The sequence below is a fragment of the Muscardinus avellanarius genome (genome assembly GCF_963383645.1).
Source record: "Muscardinus avellanarius genome assembly, chromosome: 5".
NCBI classification, from domain to species: domain Eukaryota; kingdom Metazoa; phylum Chordata; class Mammalia; order Rodentia; family Gliridae; genus Muscardinus; species Muscardinus avellanarius.
Genome location: NC_137790.1, coordinates 76350916 through 76373794, shown reverse-complemented (window position 1 = coordinate 76373794; position 22879 = coordinate 76350916). Strand labels below are relative to the sequence as shown.

The 22879-nt window shown below is 40.6% G+C and overlaps 1 protein-coding gene across 2 annotated transcripts in view; it reads left to right on the top strand.

The window, feature by feature from the left end:
• UBXN7 (UBX domain protein 7) overlaps positions 1-22879 on the top strand; it is a gene marked incomplete at both ends in the record, with an annotated part of 54081 nt that overhangs the window by 24681 nt on the left and 6521 nt on the right. The window contains 5 exons of one of the 2 annotated variants that reach the window (XM_080696050.1): positions 8171-8236; positions 10615-10727; positions 16628-16774; positions 20327-20417; positions 22500-22627. In XM_080696050.1, the coding sequence (XP_080552176.1) occupies positions 8171-8236; positions 10615-10727; positions 16628-16774; positions 20327-20417; positions 22500-22627 (545 nt within the window). The remainder of the gene's footprint in view (positions 1-8170; positions 8237-10614; positions 10728-16627; positions 16775-20326; positions 20418-22499; positions 22628-22879) is intronic. The other variant, XM_080696049.1, reaches the window with a different exon arrangement.

The following is a 22879-nucleotide window of genomic DNA, read 5'->3' as shown; positions in this document are numbered from 1 at the left end:
CAGAATATCCTGCTTATCCAGTGGTAGTCAGGAAACAAAAAGAAAGGAATAGAGTGGAGTCCCACAATCCTCTTCATGGGCATACCATTCAATGGTCTAACTTCTCTTTCTAAGATCGCACCTCTCAAAGGATCCATCACCTCCCCGTTAGTGCTGTGGGCTGGACAGGTGTTTAACATGTTGGCCTTTGGGGGACATTTATCTAACCCATAGCAAGGAATAATTTTGGCCCATTTTAGAGACTGTCTACTACCTAGAACAATGAATTTTAATGGGTCAGTATGAAAAGCTCATTGATAAAAATTTTAGATTGCCCTTTGCCATAGATCTTCAGGAAACTACCAGTAGTTGAGTTTTGGTGTAGTATCAAGGAAGAATATCCACAATTATCTAAAAATATTATTAAAATACTCACCTTTTTTACAACTACATATCTTTGTGGGGGTTTTAATTTTCTTCCTATACTTGAGCTAAAAGAATTATCAGTAGATTAGCCAGGCATAGTGGTTCACTCCCATAATCCCAGTACTTGGGTGGCTGAGATAGGAGAATCCCTAGTTTGAGGCCAACCTCAGCAATTTAGTAAGGCCCTATTTCAAAATAAAAATAAAAGCTGGGCGTGGTGGCACATGCTTGTAATCCCAGCATGTGGGAGGCTGAGACAGGAGGATAGTGGTTCACAGACAGCCTCAACTATTTAGTGAGGCCCTTTGCAACTCAGTGAGACCCTGTTTCAAAATAAAGAATAAAGAATAGTACTGGGGGTGTAGCTTGGAGGTAGAAAGCCCTTGGGTTCCATCCCCAGTAGTGCAAAAAAAGTAAATAAAAATGAAAAAGTAATAAAAATAAAAATAGAATTGGGCTGTAGCTCAAAAGTAGAATGTGCTTGGTTTCAGTCTCTAGTTGTGCCCTCCCCCCTTTGCAAATAGCAGTAGAGATCTAAAATAATGCAGAAGATAATCTAAAAATCTAGGGTTTTTTTTCTTTTCAGTATTAGGATTAAACTCAGGGCTGCTCTGCCACTAAAAATTTTGAGATAGGGTCTTGCTAAGTTTCTCAGTGTGGTCTTTAAATTTTTAATCCTCCTGCATTAGTCTCATGAGTAGCTGGGATTATAGGCATATGCAACCACACCTCATCACTTTCCCCAACTTTTTGTTGTTGTTGTTGTTGTTGTACTGAGGATGGAACCTAGAAGCCTTATACCTCTGAGCTATAACCCCAGATCTATTTTATATTTTATTTGGAAACAGGGTCTCACTAAGTTGCTGAGAGCCTCACTAAGGTTCATTAGGGCTCACTGTTGAGGTTGGCTTCGAACTTGTGATTCTCTTATCTCAAGTATTGGACTGATACACTTTTTAAAGCAGCTATTCTCTCTCTTAACCTAAAACATCCTTGCTTTCTTAGTTATGGGTGAAAACTATCAGATGAGCCGGGCATGGTGGCACACACTTGTAATCCCAGCATTTTGTTTTTGTTTTTGTGGTACTGGTAATGGAACCCAGGGCCATTCTACCTCTGAGCTACACACCTGGTCCTGTTTTTTTATTCTTTATTTTGAAACAGAGTCTCACTAAATTGGGAAGGGCCTCACTGACAGCTGAGGCTGTCCACAAACTACAATTCTCCAGTCTCCACCTCCCGAATGTTGGGATGATGATGATGATGATGATGATGATGATGATGATTTTGGTGGTACTGGGGGTGGAACCCAGAGGCTTTCTACCTCTGGGCTATACTCCCAGCCTTTTTTTTTTTTTCTTCAAATTTTATTTTATATGGAAACAGGGTCTCACTAGGTTGCTGAGAGCCTCACTAAGTAGCTGAGGCTGGCTTCGAACTGGGAGATCCTCCTGTCTCAGCCTCCCAAGCACGGGGATTACAAGCATGCACCACCACGCCCAGCCCGAATGCTGGGATTATAAAAGTGCGCCACCACGCTCAGCTAATCCCAGCATTTGGGAGGCTGAGACAGGAGGATCTAGGTTCTCTGACAACCACAGCTACTTAGGCCCTTCCAATTTAGTGAGACCCTGTTTCAAAATAAAGAATAAAAAAATAGGGCTGGGGGTATAACTTGGAGGTAGAATGACCTTGGCTTTCATCCCCAGTACCCCACCACCACTATCAGATGACTAGTTTTGTGTGTGTGTGTGTGTGTGTGTGTGTGTGTGTGTGTGTGTGTGTGTGTGTTACTGGGGGTGGAACTCGGGCATTTCTGGGCTATATACTCCCAGACCTATTTTATACTTTATTTGGAAACAAAGTCTCACTAAGTGGCTGAGAGCCTCACTCAGTAGCCGAGGCTGGCTTTTATTCTAACCTGTTGGATCCTCCAGTCTCAGCTTCCCAAGCACTGGGACTACAAGTGTACACCACCACACCCTGCTCAGATGACTAGTTTTAAGAAAGCATTAATAAAGAGGCTACAGTACTTCTCCTAGAAACATGTATTTCAAATAAGATTGCTTAATCAAAAATAGTTTCAGGGTTGAAAAGAATAACATTTCTAAATTTTTTGAAGCCAGGCGTATTCTACCTCCAAGATGCACCCCCAGCCCCTTTTTATTTTTTATTTTAAAACAGGATATAAGCTGGGCATGGTGGCACATGCTTGTAATCCCCATGCTTGGGAGGCAGAGACAGGAGGATCGAGCAGGTTCAAAGCCAGCCGTGCTGGCTTAAGAGACCCTGTTTCCAAATAAAAAATATAAAATAGGTCTGGGAGTGTAGCTGGGAGGTAGAAGGCCCCTGGGTTCCATCCTTAGTACCCCCCCCCAAAAAAAAAAAAAAAAGTACTGGGATTACAAGCATGTGCCACCTGGCCCAGCTAATTAAACCCAGGGGTGTTACACCTAGCAATAACCACAGCTTTATTTATTCACTTAATTTATTTTGGTGCTGGAATTTGATCCTAGGGATATTCTACCTCAGAACCATACCTCCAGGTAGAGAGAGAGGGAGAGGGAGAGGGAGAGGGAGGGAGGGGGAGGGGGAAGAGGAGGGGGAGGGGGAAGAGGAGGGGGGAGGGAGAGGGAGAGAGAGAGGGAGAGGAAGAGAGGGAGAGAGGAAGAGACAGGGAGAGGGAGGGGGAGGGAGAGAGGGAGGGAGAGGGAGAGGGAGAGAGGGAGGGAGAGAGAGGGGGAGGGAGAGGGGGAGAGAGAAGGGGAGGGAGAGGGAGAGAGAGAGTGAGAGTTTGTTTTACTAGGGATTGAACCCAGGGTGTTTTACCTCTGAGCTTCATCCCCAGCCCATTTTTTTTATTCTTTAGTTTGAAATAGGGTCTAAGTTGCAGGGGGCTTTACAAGTTACTGAGGCTGGCCATGAACTATGATCCTCCTGTTTTAGCCTCCCAAGTACTGGAATTACAGGCATGCACTATGCCCTGGCTTCCTCAGTTCTTTTATTTTTATTTTTTTATTTTGGAGATTGCACCCACAGACATTATACCTCTAAGCTGTACCCCCATACTGATTTTATTATTTGGCAACAGGTCCCACTAGGTTGCTGAGATCTCTTTAAGTCCTCCTCAATTTTTTTTTTTTTTTTTTTTTTTTTTGGTGGTACTGGGGTTGGAACCGAGAGCCATTTTCCTCTGAGCTACACCCCCAACCCTATTATTTTTTTCTTTATTTGAAACAGGGTCTCACTGAGTTGCAAAGGGCCTTACTAAGTAGTAGCTGAGGCTGTCCTTGAACCACAATCTTTCTGTCTCAGCCTCCCAAATGCTGGGATTATAAGCATGCACCACCATGCCTGGCTCCTCAATTCTTTTTAAATAGGAAAAAAGAAAGGAAGGAGAAAAAGAAGGGAGGAAGTAAGGAGGCAGGAAGAAAGGAATTTATTTTTGTACTGAGGATTGAACTCAGGTGCATTCTACCTTTGAGCTACACCTCCAATCCTATATCATTTTTTATTTTGAAATAGGATCTCACAAAGCTGTTTAGGTTGGCTTTGAACATGTTCAAAGCCTGTTCAAGCCTCCCAGGTATTGGGATTGTAGGTGTGCCACCAGACCTGACTCTTAGCTAAATTTTAATTTTTTTTTTTTTTTTTTTTTTTTGGTGGTACCAGTGATGGAACCCAGGAGCTTTCTGCCTCCGGGCTATACTCCCAGACCTTTTTTTTTTTTTTTTATTGTGGTACTGGGGGTGGAACCCATGGGCTTTCTACCTCCGGGCTACACTTCCAGACCCATTTTATATTTTATTTGAAAACAGGGTCTCACTAAGTTGCTGAGAGCCTCACTAAGTAGCTGAGGCTGGCTTCGAACCCGTGCGATCCTCCTGTCTCAGCCTCCCAAGCGCTGGGATTACAAGCGTGCGCCACCACGCCCAGCTCCAGACCTATTTTTTGTATTTATTTGAAAATAGGGTCTCTTAAGCTAGAGAAGGCTGGCTTTGAACCTGCGTGATCCTCCTGTCTCAGCTTTCCCATGGGCGGGGATTACAAGCATGTGCCACCACACCCAGCTTTAGTTAAAATTTTAAAACAAGGCTGGGTGTAATGGCACACACATAAAAAAAAATTAAAACATTCAATTTAAGTACAAATATTCGGTGTAAAACTAAAACATGGATTTTACAAAATCGTTTCTTCAAGAGATAAAATTGTGATTTTTTTAAACATAAATACTGACACATGATGCTAGCTGTGGTGGTCCACACTTGTAATCCCAGTACTTGGGAGGCTGAAACAGGAGGAGCATTGTACTTTGGCAGCCAGCCTCAGCAATTTAGTGTGACGCTCCCCATCCTAGTGAGATCCTGTTTCAAACTCAGAGGTAGAATGCCTCATAGTTCCATCCCTGGTACCACAAAAAAAAAAAAAAAGAAAGGAAAGGGATAAAAATGAAATTTACACCTGGCAATAAAAATGAAAATTTTAATACATAGTTTGCATTTTTTATTGTTCTGCTTTTTATTTGCTTCTTGAATGTAATATCCCATGTAATTACAAATGCAGGCTATTGGAAAAGATGCTTTGACATGAAGGGACCATTATATTCTCTATCTTATCCTGTTACTAATCATCCTTTACTGATGGTAGTGCCTTGTTCTGGTTACAAGCTAGCCAGTCAGTTTTATCATAGCTGACTTTATATTAATTATATTGAAAGAATTATTAAAAGTTCTTAATTAGCCAGGTGTGGTGGTACATGCCTGTGATACTGGTACTTAGGAGGCTGAGATAAGAGGATCTATAGGTTTGAGGCCAGCTTCAGCAATTTAGCAAGGCCCTCAGTAACTTAGACTGTGTTTCATGAAGAAAAAAAAAGGATAAAAAAATAAAGCAAGATGTGGTGGTACATGCTTGTAATCCCAGTACTTGGGAGGCTTAGACAGGAGGATCACGTTTCATGGCCATCCCCAGCTAAGTAGCCCTCTGAAATTTAGACCCTGTTTCAAAGTAAAGACTAAAAAAAATAGGGATAGGGTTGTAGTTTGGAGGTAGAGTGCCACTGAATTCAATCCCTAGTACCACAAAATAAATAAATTAAATAAAAAATAAATAAATGGTGTGGAGGTGTAGATTACAGATAGAATGTCCCTGGGTCTATTCTTAGTTTACCCCTCCCCAAGAAATTCTTATTTCTTATGGACATTAGTGATTTGGTAATTTTTTTAGGTTTAGAATACTTTCATATGGAGGGTAACATTTTGATTGTGGCATTCTAGATCTTTATCTGCAAAATACTTGAAGACTGGATAGGAAATACTATACAGGAGTAGCAGAAGATCCTGGTTCTATTTTTTTTTTTTTTTTTTTTTTGGTGGCGTTTCTGGGGATGAAACCCAGGGGCATTTGACCTCCGAGTTACACCCCCTGCCCAATTTTTTATTCTTTATTTTGAAACAGGGTCTCATTGAGTTGCAGAGGGCCTCACTAAGTAGCTGAGGCTGTCCACGAACCGCGATCCTCTTGTCTCAGCCTCCCAAATGCTGGGATTACAAGCGTGCGCCACCATGCCCGGCTTCCTCTATTTATTTTTCTGTCATTAAACAATTATGTATTTGTGGGGAGACAGTTGTTTTTGGTATTTATAATTCTGCTTTTTTTTTTTTTTTTTTTTTTGGCGGGTCTGGGGATGGAACCCAGGGGCATTTGACCTTCAAGCTACACCCCCTGTCCAATCAATTTTTTATTCTTTGTTTTTTTTGAAACCGGGTCTCACTGAGTTGCAGAGGGCCTCACTAAGTAGCTGAGGCTGTCCGTGATCTGCGATCCTCCGGTCTCAGCCTCCCAAATGCTGGGATTACAAGTGTGGGCCACAATGCCCGGCATAATTCTGCATTTCTATCCACTCATTAAGAGATAGTGACATTAAGACATTATGATAAGACATTATGGTTCAGAACTTAGTTACTCAATGTGTTATACCAAAGAATAATAAAATCCCTTAGGCTGTCTTGAACCTGGGTATTTGCAGCATGTATGTTACTTCATCTCAATGTGAAGTCATTCTAAAAATCTTTCTTCCTAATATCACCATTGGATTTTTAGCTTTTTATTTGATCAGGTTTCTCTTAAATGATTTTTTTTTTTTTTTTTTGGTGTACTGGGGGTGAACCCAGGGGTTTTTCTACCTCTAGGTTATACTCCCAGACCTATTTTATACTTTATTTGGAAACAGTGTCTCACTAAATTGCTGAGACCTTCACTAAGTAGCTGAGGCTGGCTTTGAACTTGTGGGAACCTCCTGTCTCAGCCTCCCAAACTCTGGGATTACAAGCATGTGCCACCACTCCTGACTTTAAATGGATTTTAATTTACTCATTTGAGGCTGGCTTTGAACCTGGGCGAACCTCTTGCCTCAATCTCCAAGTACTGGGATTATAAGCATGTGCTACCCCGGCTTTATTCTTTATTTTGAAACAGTGTCTCACTGAGTTGTAAAGGGCCTCACTAAGTAGTAGCTGAGGCTGTCCGTGAACCGAGATCCTCTTGTCTCAGCCTCCCAAATGCTGGGATTACAAGCATATGAAACCACACCTGGCACCCCTAGTCCTTTTAATTTTTTGTTTTGAAACAGTGTTGCTAGGTTGCTTGAGGCTTGTCACAAACCTGAGATACTCTTCTCAGCCTTCCAGTTCTGGTATTATAGGTGTGTACCACCTGTATTTTATTTTTTATTTTAAAACAGAGTCTTCCTAAATTGCTGAGGCTGGCCTCCAACCTGAAATCCTTCTGTTTCAACCTCCCAAATGCTGGGATTATAGGTGTGTGCCACCATGCCCAGCAAAAAAACATTTTTTTTTTCTTGTTGGTCCTGGGGATTGAACCCAGGGACATTCTATCTCTGAGCTGTACTCTCAGTCATGTGTGTGTGTGTGTGTGTGTGTGTGTGTGTGTGTGTGCGCGCGCGCGTGGGTGTGGTTTTTTTTTTGGTGGTACTGGGGTTCCTGGAAACCCTTCCACCTCCGGGCTACACTCCTTGACCTATTTTTATACTTTTTATTTTGTAAACAGAGTCTCAGTGTGTCTGTCTGTCTGTCTGTCAGTCTATCTCTCTCTCTCTCTTTTTTTTTTTTTTTTTTCCTGGTGGTACTGGGGTTCCTGGAAGCCCTTCTACCTCCAGGCTACACTCCCAGACCTATTTTATATTTTTTTATTTGGAAACAGGGTCTCTTAAGCCAGCTCAGCTGGCTTCAAACCTGCATGATCCCCCTGTCTCTGCCTCCTAAGCGCGGGGATTACAAGCATGAACCATCACGCCCAGCTTTATTTGTGTTTTGAAATAGAGTTTTGCTAAATTGCTGAGGCTGATCTCAAACCTACAATACTCCTGTCTCAGCCTCCCAAATACTGAGATTATAGGTGTGTACTACCATGTCCTGCTTCCAACAAAAGTGTTTGTATTTTTAGAGAAAGCACCATTCTGAGTGTTTTCAAACAAGAAATAAGCCAGGCAGAGTGGTACATTCTTATAATCCCAGTGACTTGGGAGGCTGAGATGGGGAAATCTCAGGTTTGTGGACAGTCTCAGCAATTTAGTGAGGTCCTCCACAATTCAATGAGACCCTATTTCCTCTCGGGTAGAATGCCCTTGCCTCTGGGTTCAATCCCCAGTACCACACATACAAAAAAAAAGTATAGTTAAGGAAATTTTTAGAATTAAATTTTAAAATGTTTAAATTTTTTATCAATTTTATTTTTCCCTCTAAAGCTCCTAAAAGACGACGGCCTGCACGATCGATATTTGATGGTTTCCGAGATTTTCAAACTGAAACTAGTAGGTATCTATGGACCAGTTTATCATCTCTTTCTTCCCCTCCCTATTAAAAAGAAAAAGATGAATAATATTAGGCCTGATTACTTTGAGTATTATCTTTAAAAAGTGAAATTGTGAATTCAGTCTATTTCTGATTAATTCATTCTGAAGTGAATTGCTTCGAATTCTAACCTATTTGGATATAGAGGAGTAATAATGGAGATGGAGATAATGTAAAAAATATGATAATTACCCACTTAATCACCTTTTCAATGAGCACTTAAAAGCTGACATAAATAAACTGATTTCCTTCAGAATCCTGTCTATTGATGGAAAAAATGACTGTAACGAAAATAGTTGTCATAGATTGAAAAAGAGATGAAAAAGCCACACCAAAGTATCACTGTTAATATTTTGACTATAGGTGTTTGGAATAAGGGTGTGTGTGTGTGTGTGTGTGTGTGTGTGTGTGTGTGTAATAGTGAATGGTACTGGGATTGAACCTAGGGATATTTTACCTTTGAGCCACACCCCCAGCTTTGTTTTATTTTGAAACAGGTCTCTCACTAAAGTCTATCCTCGTGTGTGTGTGTGTGTGTGTGTGTGTGTGTGTGTGTGTGTGTGTGTGTGTCTGTTGAATAGTGTATGGCACTGGGATTGAACCTAGGGACATTTTACCTTTGAGCTACACCCCCAGCCTTATTTTATTTTGAAACAGGTTTCTCACTAAGGTCTATCCTCAAATCTCTGGTCCTCCTTCCTCAGTCTCCTGAGTAGCTGGTATTATATTCTGCACCAGGAGGCCCATCTTGGAATAAGTTTATCTTTTTGTGGAATAAGTTAGGAGAATCTTGGTCTTACACTTTTTGAGAATTTAGTGTTGAGTTGCCATTGGAACACTTAAGTTTACAGAATACATGAAAAATTCTTTGGACTTTGCTTGAATTTTTTAGTTGATTTATGAGCTCTTTGAGACATAAACAGGTCTTGTATCTTTGGAAAGATTTGAAGGAAAACCTAAACTGACTCAGCCCATCAAGGGAATTTGTGCCCTTCCAGTAGAAGGTAACAGCAGTGATCATTATCCCTGCTGCCAACATCTTTAAAGATTGGAAGTGTGGTTAGAAACAGCAAACAGAGCCGGGCGTGGTGGCGCATGCTTGTAATCCCAGTACTTGGGAGGCTGAGACAGGAGGATTGCAGGTTCAAAGGCAGCCTCACCAACTTAGAGAGGCTGTTAACAACCTCGTAGAATCTGTTTTCAAATAAGAAATAAAATTGGAGCCAGGCATGGTGGTGCATGGCTATAATCCCATTACTTGGGAGGCTGAGATAGGATTTCAGGTTCTCCATCCAGCCTCTGCAACTTAGAGCCTGTTTCAAAATAAAAGAATAAAATAGGACTGAGATATACATCAGAGGTAGAATGCCCCTGTGTTCTACCCCTAGTACCACAAGAAGAAATAAAATTGGGCTGGTTGGGAAGCTTGGCAGTAGAATTTTTTTTGGGTTCAATCTCCAGGACTGCTACCCCCCTCCCCATAAAAAGGACAAAAAATGTATTAAGAACTAGAAAAATGAGGTTGAATGCTTTCATTTACTAAAGTAAGTATCTGAATTTGTTAAAGAAATTATTTTGATCAGGTGACTTTGGTGGTGGTGGTCCTGCAGATTAAACATGTGCCTTGCATGTGCTAGGCAATTATTCTATCCCTTGCTACACTACCCCAGCCCTAAGTGATTTTTTTTTTTTTGTACTAGGGCTTGCACGCAGGACCTTCTACCTCTGAGTTATACCGTAGCCCCTTTTATTTTTTGTTTTAAAACAGGGTCTTGCTAGGTTACTGAGAGTCTCACTTGTTGAGGCTGGTTTCATTTTTTTGTTTTGTTTTGTTTTGGTGGTACTAGGGGTGGAACCCAGAGGCTTTCTACCTCCGGGCTATACTCCCAGACCTTTTTTATATTTTATTTGGAAACAGGGTCTCACTAAGTAGCTGAGGCTGGCTTTGAACCTGTGCAATCCTCCTGTCTCAGCCTCCCAAGCACGGGGATTACAAGTGTGCGCCACCATGCCCGGCTTGAAGTTGGTTTCAAATCTATGATCTTGTCTCAACTTCCAAGTACTGGGGTTATACGTTTCTACCCACCATGCCTGGCTCCCAAGTAAAAATTTTTAATTTTCTGCTTTTATCCTTTGGATAAGGAATAACAAGTCTTAATTCTCCATTCTCAGCCTCCTCATTGGTATTTCTTTTCAGAATCAGCACTAGATATTTGCATTTTAGGTCAAGCATTGTTCAGTAATTCCTTCAATTGATAAAGGGGTTTTTATTTCACAGTTAATGTTTTTTTTTAATTTTACAGCTAATTGAAACTTTCTTCATCCTTCTGTGTTGCAGTTCGGCAAGAACAAGAATTAAGAAATGGAGGAGCAATAGATAAGAAACTAACTACTCTTGCAGATCTCTTCAGGCCACCCATTGACTTGATGCATAAAGGCAGCTTTGAAACAGTAAGTTATTGGCAATTCTATGTTTTAACTATGAATCCCTTTGCTTTTTAGGGGGAGGAGGTACTGAGGATGGAACCCAGGGGCAGTCTATCTCCAAGTTAAGCCTCCAGCCGAATTTTTTTATTCTTTATTTTGAAACAAGGTCTCACTAAGTTGTAGAAGGCCTCACTAAGTAGCTGAGGCTGGCCATGAACCTGGATCCTCTTCCTCCTGTCTTAGCCTCCTGAATGCTGGGATTACAAGTGTGTGCCACCATGCCTGGCTTCTTTTTGCATTTTTAGTGCTTTTTTCTTTTTTTTCTTTTTTTTCTTTTTTTTTTTTGCGGGTCTGAGGATGGAACCCAGGGGCATTTGACCTCCGAGCCACATCTCCTGCCCTATTTTTTTATTCTTTATTTTGAAACAGGGTGTCACTGAGTTGCAGAGGGCCTCACTAAGTAGCCGAGGCTGTCCGTGAACTGCAATCCTCCAGTTTCAGCCTCCCGAATGCTGGGATTACAAGTGAGCGCCACCACGCCTGGCTTTTTTTTTTTTTTTAAGAGCAGAAATAATCTGTTTTTAGTATATAAGGAAGTGGGATCTTTTTTGTGTATATGGTACTGGGAATGGAAACCAGGGGCATTCTACCTCTGAGCTATATATATCCCCAATCCCTATTTATTCTTTTATTTTCAAATTATTTTATTTATTTGATTTTGAAACAGGACCTCACTGAGTTACAGAGGGCCTCACTAAGTAGTAGCTGAGACTGCGAACCGCAATCCTTCTGTCTCAGCCTTCCAAATACTAGGATTATAGGCATGCACCACCATGGCTCTAGTGTGGCATTTATTTATTTATTTAGGTACTGGAGGTGGAACCCAGGGGCTTTTCTACCTCCGGACTACACTCCCAGACCTATTTTATACTTTATTTGGAAACAAGGTCTTACTAAGTTGCTGAGAGCCTCACTAAGTAGCTGAGGCTGGCTTCAAACCTAAGCATTCCTCCTGCCTCAGCCTCCGAAGCGCTGGGATTACAAGCATGTGCCACCACGCCCGGCTTCTAGTGTGATTTTTATTTTTTTTTAAATTTTTTTGGTGGTACTGAGGGTGGAACCCAAAGACTTTCTACCTCTGGGCTATACTCCCAGACCTATTTTATATTTTATTTGGAAACAGGGTCTCACCAAGTTGCTGAGAGCCTCACTAAGTAGCTGAGGCTGGCTTTGGACCTGTGTGATCCTCTGTCTCAGCCTCCCAAGCGCAGGGATTACAAGCTTGTGCCACCACGCCCGGTTTCTAGTGTGATTTTTAAAAAATATATCTGAGCATATCTAAACTAGGTGTGGTGGTGCACACTTGTAATCCCTGTACTTGGGCCTGCCTTTCTTTCTTTCTTTCTTTCTTTCTTTCTTTCTTTCTTTCTTTCTTTCTTTCTTTCTTTCTTTCTTTCTTTCTTTCTTTCTTTCTTCAGTACTGGAGATGGAATCCAGAGGCATGCTACTTCTGAGCCCAGCCCTTATTTTATACTTTTTTATTTTGAAACAGAGTTTCTAGACAGCTGAAGCTGTCTAGAATGCTGGGATTATAAACTTGTGTCATCATGCCTGGTTTGTAATCCCTGTATTTGGGAAGCTGATATAGGAGGATCATAGGTTTGAGGCCAGCCTCAGCAAGTAGTGAGACTTTCATCAATCTAACAATATCCTGTTTTAAAATTAAAATAAAAAAGGGCTGGGGGTGTAACACAGAGACAGAATGCCCCTGGTTTCAGTCCCCAGTACCAAAATAGAATAATATCTCTGAAGTTATAGAATATAGTCTCCCTTTTAGCCTTTTTGGTTTCATCTTGGCTAAACACAAAATAAAACTTCCCAGAACAGGTCTCCGTGGTTTCTGCTAACTTATAGGCTTAATGAGGGCAAGAGGAATGTGTTTCTTTTCATTTTGGTACTCCTTGGCATCTAGTTGCTGGCATTTAATAGGAATACATTATTTTAAATGAATGGATTCAGTTAGGATTTGGGATACTCTTGAGGTGTTCATGCAGATGGCTTTTGTGCACTGAGTAGCATGTTAATACTTTTTTGAATCAAATAATATTTGATTCAAAATAACATTTCCGCTGATGCAAAACACTAAATTTAGCCGGGCGTGGTGGCGCACACTTGTAATCCCCGCACTTAGAAGGCTGAGACAGAGGATCGCGCAGGTTCAAAGCCAGCTGCACTGGCTTAAGAGACCCTGTTTCCAAATTAAAAAAAAAAAAAAAGGTCTGGGAGTGTAGCCCGGAGGTAGAAGGGCTTCCAGGAACCCCAGTATCACCAAAAAACAAACAAACAAACAAAAAACCCTAAATTTTCTGGTAAAGCTGAGCTTGGTAGTGCATATCCCTAGCCTCTTTGTTTTGTTCTGAAACTGGGTCTTGCTAGGTTGCTAAGAGTCTCACTACTTCTTGCTGGGGCTGTCCTTGAACCTGATCCTCTTGCTTCAGCCTCTCAAGTACTGGGATTACAGGTATGCACTATCCCTGGTTCAGCCACAAATTTGAAAATGAGCTTTGCTTATGTGTTTAAAAAAATTGTCAGCTGGGTATGGTGGTGCACGCCTGTAATCCCAGTAATTGAGAGGCGGAGACAGGAGGATTGCAGATTGAAAGCCAGCATCAGCTATGTAGTGAGGCCCTTTGCAACTCAGTGAGACCCTGTTTCAAAAAAATAGAGACTAAAAAGTAGGGCTGGGGTTGTAGCTTGGAGGTACAATGCCTCTGAGTTCCATACCCAGTACTGCTCAAAAAAAAAAAAAAAAAAAAAGGTAGGGAGCTGGGCTTGTAGTTCAGAGGTATAATGCCCCTGGGTTTCATCTTTCATCCCCAGTACTACCAAAAAAAAAAAAAAATTGGGCTGGGGATGTAGCTTGGAGAGCTTGGAGGTAGAATGCCATTGAGTTCCATCTCCAGTTCTGCAAGTAAATAAATAAATAGTCATTTAACACACTCTTATGCTAGCATAAACTACTTAGAAAAAGGAATTGAGCTGTAAACTTGTTATTCAACTTTAATTTTCTGGATTATAAACCGTGAAAATGTTGACTGCATATAACAAAACTCAAATATTGGTAATTTCACTATATAAGGTTTATTTTTGTCATGTAACAAGCCTGTAGCTGAGAAAATCATTGATGTTCATTAGCTCAGAGGGTCAGCTTAGCCATCTCAGTTTTATCTTTTCCTGGTGGTCTTAACATGAGAGCTGCCAATCCTTTGTAGTGTTTTGATTATAATACAAGCATCGAAGAAAACTGCAGAAATGGCATATTTTCTGTTTTTATTAACTTCTGAGTTGCCCTAGGGTTACTCTAGTAACTATGAGCTTGATTTAATTTGGTTATTTTGGACTAATAAAAAACACTTGCTCTTTTGTTTTTCATTGAGGAAAATTGTAAATTTCTTTTGTATTGTCCTTTGAATTTTGTTATAGCAGTTTTTACTTTGCATTTCATAACCTATATTGTTTGCAACAATATTCTTTTTAAAAAGGTATACTATAAATGTAGCTATATATAGTTTTTAAATGATAAAAGAACTTCAGAAAAATCAGACATTTTATTTTGATTAATGGCAGTATATCTATTAGTTTTATAAAAAATAGGGGAATAAATTTGGCATGGTAGCATGTGCCTATAATCCCAATACTTGGAAGGCTAAAATAGAAGAATCATGTGTTTGAGGCCAGCATGTGGTAATTTAGGGAGCCTGTATTTCAAAATAAGAAATGGAAGCCAGACATGGTGGCACATCCCAGTAATTCCAGTACTTGGGGAGGCTGAGACAGGAGGATCGCACAGCCAGCCTCAGTTGGCTTCAATCAGGATTACAATCGTGTACCACCATACCTACCTGATTTTACTTTTTGTGGTACTGGAAATGGAGCCCAGGGGCATTCTACCTCTGAGCTACATCCTCAGCCCTATTTTTTATTCTTTATTTTGAAACAGGGTCTCACTAAATAGTTGAGCCTGGCCACAAACCGTGATCCTCTTGTCTCAGCCTCCCAAGTACTGGGATTACAAGTGTATACCACCACACCCAGCTTTGTAAGCCTTTTTTTTCTTTTTCTTTTTTGCGGGTCTGGGGATGGAACCCAGAAGCATTTGACCTCCAAGCTATACCCCCTTTCCAATTTTTTATTCTTCATTTTGAAACAGGGTCCCACTGAGTTGCGAAGGGCCTCACTAAGTAGCTGAGGCTGTCCGCCAACTACAATCTTCAGCCTCCCAAATGCTGGGATTACAAGTGTGTGCCACCACGCCCGGCTCTGTAAGCCTTTTTTTTTCTTTTCTTTTTGGGTTTGGGGATGGAGCCCAGGGGCATTTGACCTCCAAGATACACCTCCTGCGCTATTTTTTTTTTAAATTATTATTCTTTATTTTGAAACCAGGTCTCACTGAACTGCACGGGGCCTAAGTAGCTGAGGCTGTCCGTGAACCTTGATCCTCAGGTCTCACCCTCCCCAATGCTGGGATTACAAGCATGCGCCACCATGCCTGGCTCTGTAAGCCTTTATAAAACAGAAAATATTTGTAGTCTTACATTTTCTAGTACACCTGTAATGATGTATGTTCAAATGTTATTATATATAATTTATTGATTCTTAATTGGTTTTTTATTTTCCCTATGCCAAATTGATATGAGAAGAATATTGTTCAAGAAAAAATTAAAACTGTCTTTTATATCATGGTTCCTATACACAATTTTGGGATAGAGTTTTCCCATTACTTTTCTGCCATTTCTTCCACATTGAGGAACATTTCATCAGTCTTTGTGATGATGAGAGAAGAGGGGTCAACAACTTTACATTTGTGACTGATGTTTGTGCTTTATTTATTTATTTATTTGGTGGTACTGGGGTTCCTGGAAGCCCTTCTACCTCTGGGCTACACTCCCAGACCTATTTTTACATTTTTTTTTTTTATTTGGAAACAGGGTCTCCTAAGCCAGCGCGCGGCGGCGGGCTTCGAACCTGTGCGATCCTCCTGTCCCTGCCTCCCAAGCGCGGGGATTACAAGCGTGCGCCACCACGCCCGGCCGATGTTTGTGCTTTAAATTAATCATATGGAGATCATTCTCAGACATTCTGTTTTAAAATCTCCTCCTAGCCATGCATGGTGGTGCATGCTTGTAATCCTAGCTCTTGGGAGGCTGAGACAGGAGGATCGCACAGGTTCGAAGCCAGCCTCAGCTACTTAGTGAGGCTCTCAGCAACTTAGTGAGACCCTGTTTCCAAATAAAATATAAGATAGGTCTGGGAGTGTAGCCCGGAGGTAGAAAGCCTCTGGGTTCCACCCCCAGTATTAGCAAAATAAAATAAATAAAATCTCCTCCTAGGAAAACAGCTTGTAAAAGGAAAGAATGTTCAACTGGTTTTACTAGAGTGTGTAGGATGATTTTATAAAATAGTATATGTCTAATAATTTAATATGATACTTGGAAGTGTTATAGAAAATGATGTTAATAAGTAACAGCATTAAGTAATATACACACACCAGTTACATCAATTAAAAAGGAGAGGCATATTTGTTTATAGAGATTGGAAGAGAATAGAATTAGTGACTTGTTGGTATTAATTTTGTGGAATCCTTTTCTGGTAAATATATTTAAACTTACAGGACAAATTCATCCCTTAAAACAACAGTGGTTTAAAAAGAAAATAGTTGATTTTAAACTTGAGAAGTTTTGAAATAGGAATTTTAATCATGTATGCATATGCAAACTAAATAATGTAGAAATACTGAAAACTCTAGATGGCATACTTTTTTAGAAAGCTTAGTATTTATATGGCAAGGACAACTTCAAATCTTGTAACATATCAATCACCAAGTAGAAACTATTTTTAACAAATTTTGTGTATAACTCTTACAGGCCAAAGAATGTGGTCAGATGCAAAACAAGTGGCTGATGATAAACATTCAGAATGTACAAGACTTTGCATGCCAGTGCCTCAACCGTGATGTGTGGAGTAATGAAGCTGTGAAGAATATTATCCGGGAACATTTCATTTTCTGGCAGGTGAGAAGTGTTAATCAAGATTATAGTATTTCAGCTGGACGCAGTGGCGCATGTTTGTAATCCCAGCATTTGGAAGGCTGAGACAGGAACATCATGGTTCGTGGACAGCATCAGCTACTACTTTGTGAGACCCTCTTTCAAAATAAAGAATAATATTTATTTATTTTTTCATTTAAAAAAATTTTTTTGCGGGTCTGGGGATGGAACCCAGAGGCATTTGACCTCCAAGCTATACCCCCCTGCCCAATATTTAATTCTTTATTTTGAAACAGGGTCTCACTGAGTTGCAGAGAGCCTCACTAAGTAGCTGAGGCTGTCTGCGAACCGCAGTCCTCCAGTCTCAGCCTCCCAAATGCTGGGATTACAAGCGTGCGCCACCACGCCCGGCAAGAATAATTTTTAAAGTTATAGTATTTAAGCTGGGTATGGTGGCACATACTTGTAATCTCAATATTGGGAGGCTATGGCTGGAGAATCGCAGGTTCAAGGCCAGCAGCAGTAACTTAGTGTGGACCTCAGCAACATAAAGAATCGCTGTTTCAAAATGAAAAAGTAAGGGTTGTAGCTCAGGGATTGAACATTCCAGGCTTTAACCCTATACCAAGCCCAAACAAATAATTTTATTTTTGTGATGTGGAACCCAGGGGCATTCTACTCTGAACTATACTTCCAGTCCTATTCTTTATTTTGAAACTGGGTCTCACTGAGTTGCAAAGGGCCTCACTAAGTAGCTGAGGCTGTCTGTGAACTGCGATCCTCCTGTCTCAGCTTCTCAAATGCTGTGATTACAAGCGTGTGCCACCATAGCTTAATAGAGAACTTTCAATGGAAGGAGTTTTTACAAACCACTTAATACTCATATCCCACAGTGTCTTGATAGGGTGCATATATAGCTATACTCTTCAACAAAAGTATAATGTTAGCAGTGGACAGAATTTAAAATTTTCTAGAAGCCACATTTTAAAAGATTAAATAAGCCAGGCATGGTGGCACATGCACACAATCCAGTCCTTGGGAAGCTGGGATAGGAGAATCACAGGTTCAAGGAAAGCCTCAACAAGTAGTGAGACTCTCATCAACGACCCTGTTTCAAAATAAAAATAAAATAAAATAGGACTGCAGGAGTGTTGTTCAAGTAGAATGTCCCTGGGGCCGGGCGTGGTGGCGCTCACTTGTAATCCCAGCATTTGGGAGATAGAGACCAGAGGATTGGGGTTCACAGACAGCCTCAGCTACTTAGCGAGGCCCTCTGCAACTCAGTGAGACCTCGTTTCAAAAAATAAAAAGACTAAAAAATAGGACCATCTCCAGTACTGGAAAAATAAATAAATAAGAAATGAATGACTGAGATTAATTTAGTATTTTTATTAAATTTACATATTTATTATATAACTAATATAAAATAATGAAATGTGCCTTTTTTGGGGGTGTTAAATCTTGAAGATATGGCATGTAAGCAGGGCATGGTGGTACATATTTGTAATGCCAGCACTCGGGAGGCTGAGATAGGAAGATCACAGGTTTGAGTTCAGCTCTGGTAACATAGACCTTGTTTCAAAATAAAAAATAAAATAGGACTGTGGGTATAGCTCAGAGGTATGCAATGCCCCTGCATTTTATCCCCAGTACTAGAAGAAAAAAAGACAATGGGTAATGTTTTATAATTAATCTCAGTTTGGACTAGCCAATTCCAAGTGTTTCATATATCTCCTGTGGCTAGTGGCTACTGTTTTGAACAGTATAAGTTTAGGAGATTTTGGAGTAATAGAAAAACATTTGGCTAAAATTTGGATTTTAATTGAGTTTAATAACCTACACCCCCCTCCACCTTTTCTGCCTTCCTTTCTTCATGCGTTTTCTTTCTTCCTTTAGAAATCAGGGCCTTGTCTATGCAAGGCAAGTACTGTGCCACTGAACTACTCCTCCAGCCCTCATATTCTTTACCCATATGTCCTTTGACATATCACTTAGTCTACCTGGTTCTAGTTTGTTTTATATAAGTTATCAAGCTAAGGGTAGATGATCTTGCTCTAATTTTTAATTTTTTGAAGTGGTAAAAAAAATTAACTTCTATTTTTGTTTTTGTTTTTGGCAGTGCTGAGGATCAAGCCCAGGGCTTCACATATGCTAGGGAAGCATTCTACCACTAAACTGCACACACCCCCAGCTCTAGAAAATAACTTCTGAATAAACTTGTTTCCTATTACAAGTTTACTATTAATATTATTAATTTCTGCTCATATTTTACTGGCACTTAAATTGAATTTGTGGGGGCGTACTGAGGATCGAATCTTACTAAATTACTGAGGCTGTCCTGGAACCTGCAATCATTTTGTCTCAACCTCCTAAGTACTTGGATTACAGACCTATACCACCACACCTGGCTCAAATATGGATTATTTTTATTGGGAAAGTTTCTTTTATTCATCAAATATTGAGCATCTTTTTGCCTAGCATTATGCTATGCTAGGCTCTCAGTCTTACAATTTTCGTGATTTATTAAGATATATAGCCAGGTGTAGTGGCCCGTCCTTGTAATCTCGGTATTTGGGAGGCCAAGACAGGAAGTTAGCAGGTTTGTGGTCAACCTCAGCAACTTAGTGAGGCCATCCACAACTTAGTAAGATCTTGTTTCAAAATAAAATAATAAAATAGAGCTAGGCATAGGCCGGGCGTGGTGGCGCACGCTTGTAATCCCCGCGCTTGGGAGGCAGAGACAGGAGGATCGCGCAGGTTCGAAGCCAGCCGCGCTGGCTTAAGAGACCCTGTTTCTAAAGAAAAATGTAAAAATAGGTCTGGGAGTGTAGCCCGGAGGTAGAAGGGCTTCCAGGAACCCCAGTACCACCCAAAAAAAAAAAAAAAAATAGAGCTAGGCATGTAATTTGGGGGTAGGGTTCCTTTCCCAGTAGCTCCCCAAATTATATATACTTGAGGGCAGGAATGACACAGGTCTATAAATACTTGAATAGGAAGAACAATACCGTGTTTGTGTGTGTGTGTGTGTGTGTGTGTGTGTGTGTGTGTGTGTGTGTGTTATATAAGGAGTTGAACCCAGGGAATTCTACCTCTGCCCCAGCCCTATTTTATTTTTAATTTGAAACAGGCTTTTGTTAGGCTGATGAAAGTCACTACTTGCTGAGGAATTCTACCTCCACGCTACACCCCCAGCCCTATTTTATTTTTAATTTGAAACAGAGTCTTGTTAGGCTGATGACAGTCTTACTACTTGCTGAGGCTGTTCTTGAACCTGAGACCCTCCAGTCTCAGCCTCCCAAGTACTGGGATTACAAGCATGCACCACCATGCCCGGCTAGAGCAGTACCTCTTCTGAATTGGAAAAGGAGAAGGAATGGATTGGTATGTTTATGGTAAGTTTCCAGGAGGAATTCAGGCTGGAATTTAAAGGAGCCCACACCAGATGATCTTTAACACAAGAGTAAGATCCTAACACATGTACCAAAGGTGTATTTGGAGAATTTCTATTGGTGTATAACGTGTCTATAGTTGGTCCTTTTCTTGGAAGCTGACCTTTTTATGTTAATATTTTAATAGGTTTACCATGACAGTGAAGAAGGTCAGAGATATATACAGTTTTATAAGCTAGGGGATTTCCCCTATGTTTCCATCTTGGACCCAAGGACAGGTAAGATATCAGTTAAGGCCTTTAATCTCCATTTATTTTTCAATTACCTAAGTGATCGATTTTTTTTTTTTTTTTTTTTTTTTTTTTTTGGTGGTACTGGGGGAAGAACCCAGCGGCTTTCTACCTCCGGGCTATACTCCCAGACATTTTTATATTTATTTGGAAACAGGGTCTCACTAAGTTGTTGAGAGCCTCACTAAGTAGCTGAGGCTGGCTTTGAACCCGTGCGATCCTCCTGTCTCAGCCTCCCAAGCGCGGGGATTACAAGCGTGCGCCACCACGCCTGGCTAAGTGATTGATTTTTAACAGTTGGTTGAATCTAGTTTAAATTTGTAATAGCTTAGGTCAAAGTTTCTTTTTCATTCACTTTATAATTGCTTAAATATCTTGATTTATATATTAAAAGAATTTGTTTATTATAACACTTGGGAATGGTAATATTTTATAATTGTGTAGTTTTGTTCTTTTATAAAATAGTTGGATGTTTGTCTTTTTCATTTTATAAGGGGTCCCATTACATTTTTTAGTATTAAAATACTAAGATTTTTCAGGTATTGGTTGAAATCTCGCCAGAGAAGCAGAAGGTGAACTTGAATTGTTTTATTTTTATTTATTTATTTACTTATTTTTGCAGTTCTGGGGATGGAACCCAGGGGCATTTGACCTCCGAGCTACAGCCCCTACCCTATTCTTTATTTTGAAACCGGGTCTCACTGAGTTGCAGAGGCCTCACTAAGTAGCTGAGGCTGTCCTCAAACCACGATCCTCTGGTCTCAGCCTCCCGAATGCTGGGATTACAAGCATGCGCCACCACACCCAGCTTTGAATTGTTTTATTTTTTTAAGCTTTTCATTTTGTGTGTGTTAATGGGAATTGAACCTATAGGTGTTCTATCTCTGAACTATACCTCCAGCACTATTGAGTATTGAGGTTTTTTTTTTTTGTGGTACCAGGGATGGAACCCAGGAGTATTGTACCTCTGAGGTACACCCCAGCCCTATTTTTTAGTCTTTTTATTTTCAAAACAGGGTCTTATTAGCTGGCCCTGGTGGCGCACACTTGTAATCCCAGCATTTGGGAGGCAGAGACTGGAGGATTGTCGTTTAAGGACAGCCCTGCTACTTAGTGAGGCCCTTTGCAACTCAGTGAGACCTGGTTTCAAAATAAAGAATAAAATATAGGGCTGGGAGTGTAGCTCAGAGGTAGAATGCACCTGGGTTCCATCCCCAGTACTACAAAAAAACTAAAAAATAAAAAAATATGGAAGAAAAAAGAAACAGGGTCTTACTGAATTGTGAAAGGCCTTGCTAAGTAGCTGAGGCTGTCCGTGAACCGCGATCCTTCTGTCTCAGCATCCCGAATGCTAGAATTACAAGCGTGCACCACCATGCCTGGCTGTATTTTTTATTTTGAAATAGAGTCACACTAAGTTATGGAAAGTCTCACTAAGTTTTCTGAGGCTGGCCTCAAACCTGTACTCCTCCTATCTCAGCCTCCCAAGTACTAAGATTACAAGCACGTGCCATCATACCCAGCTTTTTTTAAGGCTTTTGAGATGGAGTCTTACTCTGTTGCCTAAGTAGGGCTTGAACTTGTAGTCCTCCTGCTTTAGCCCCCTAAGTATTTAGGATTACAGGTGTGCACCACTGTAGGTGCTGTGGATTTATTATTAATTGTGTGTTATTTTAGATGCTGCTTTGGAATCTTCTTCCTAAATGGCAAAAGGTAGCCGAGAGTGGTGGTGCATGCCCGTAATCTCAGTTCTCAGGAGGCTGAGACAGTAGAGTCTTAAATTTGAGGACAGCCTTAGCAAGCAGTGAGACTCTCATCAATGTAGTGAAACCTTGTTTCAAAATATAAAATAGGGCTATGGATGCAGCTTGGAGGTAGAATGCCCCCCTCAGTAAAACACACACACGTGCGCACACGATGATGTATCCGTATAACTTAAGCTAGTGAGGGATGGACATAAATGTTCATAGGAAATTTTAATTATGCGTTAAGTCAAAAGAACTTCTTAATCAGATTGTTCAGAGAAAACATTGGTTTTATTATGTTTATTATCTGATTTTAAATCTTTAGGTCAGAAGCTAGTGGAGTGGCACCAGTTAGATGTATCCTCTTTCTTGGACCAAGTGACAGGATTTTTGGGTGAACATGGGCAACTGGATGGACTTTCTAGTAGTCCCCCCAAAAAATGTTCCCGATCAGTAAGTATGAGTAAGAAGTGGTGATGGACAATTAAATGTACTTGGACATAAACATCTAGTGTAAAATGTTTAAGATGAATAAATGAAGGAAACAAACATGGTGGCGCACGCTTGTAATCCCAGCATTTGGGAGGCTGAGAGAGGAGGAATGCAGTTCGCAGATGGCCTCAGCTACTTAGTGAGGCCCTTTCCAACTCAGTGAGACCCTGTTTCAAAATAAAGAATAAAAAATAGGGCTAAGGATATAGCTTG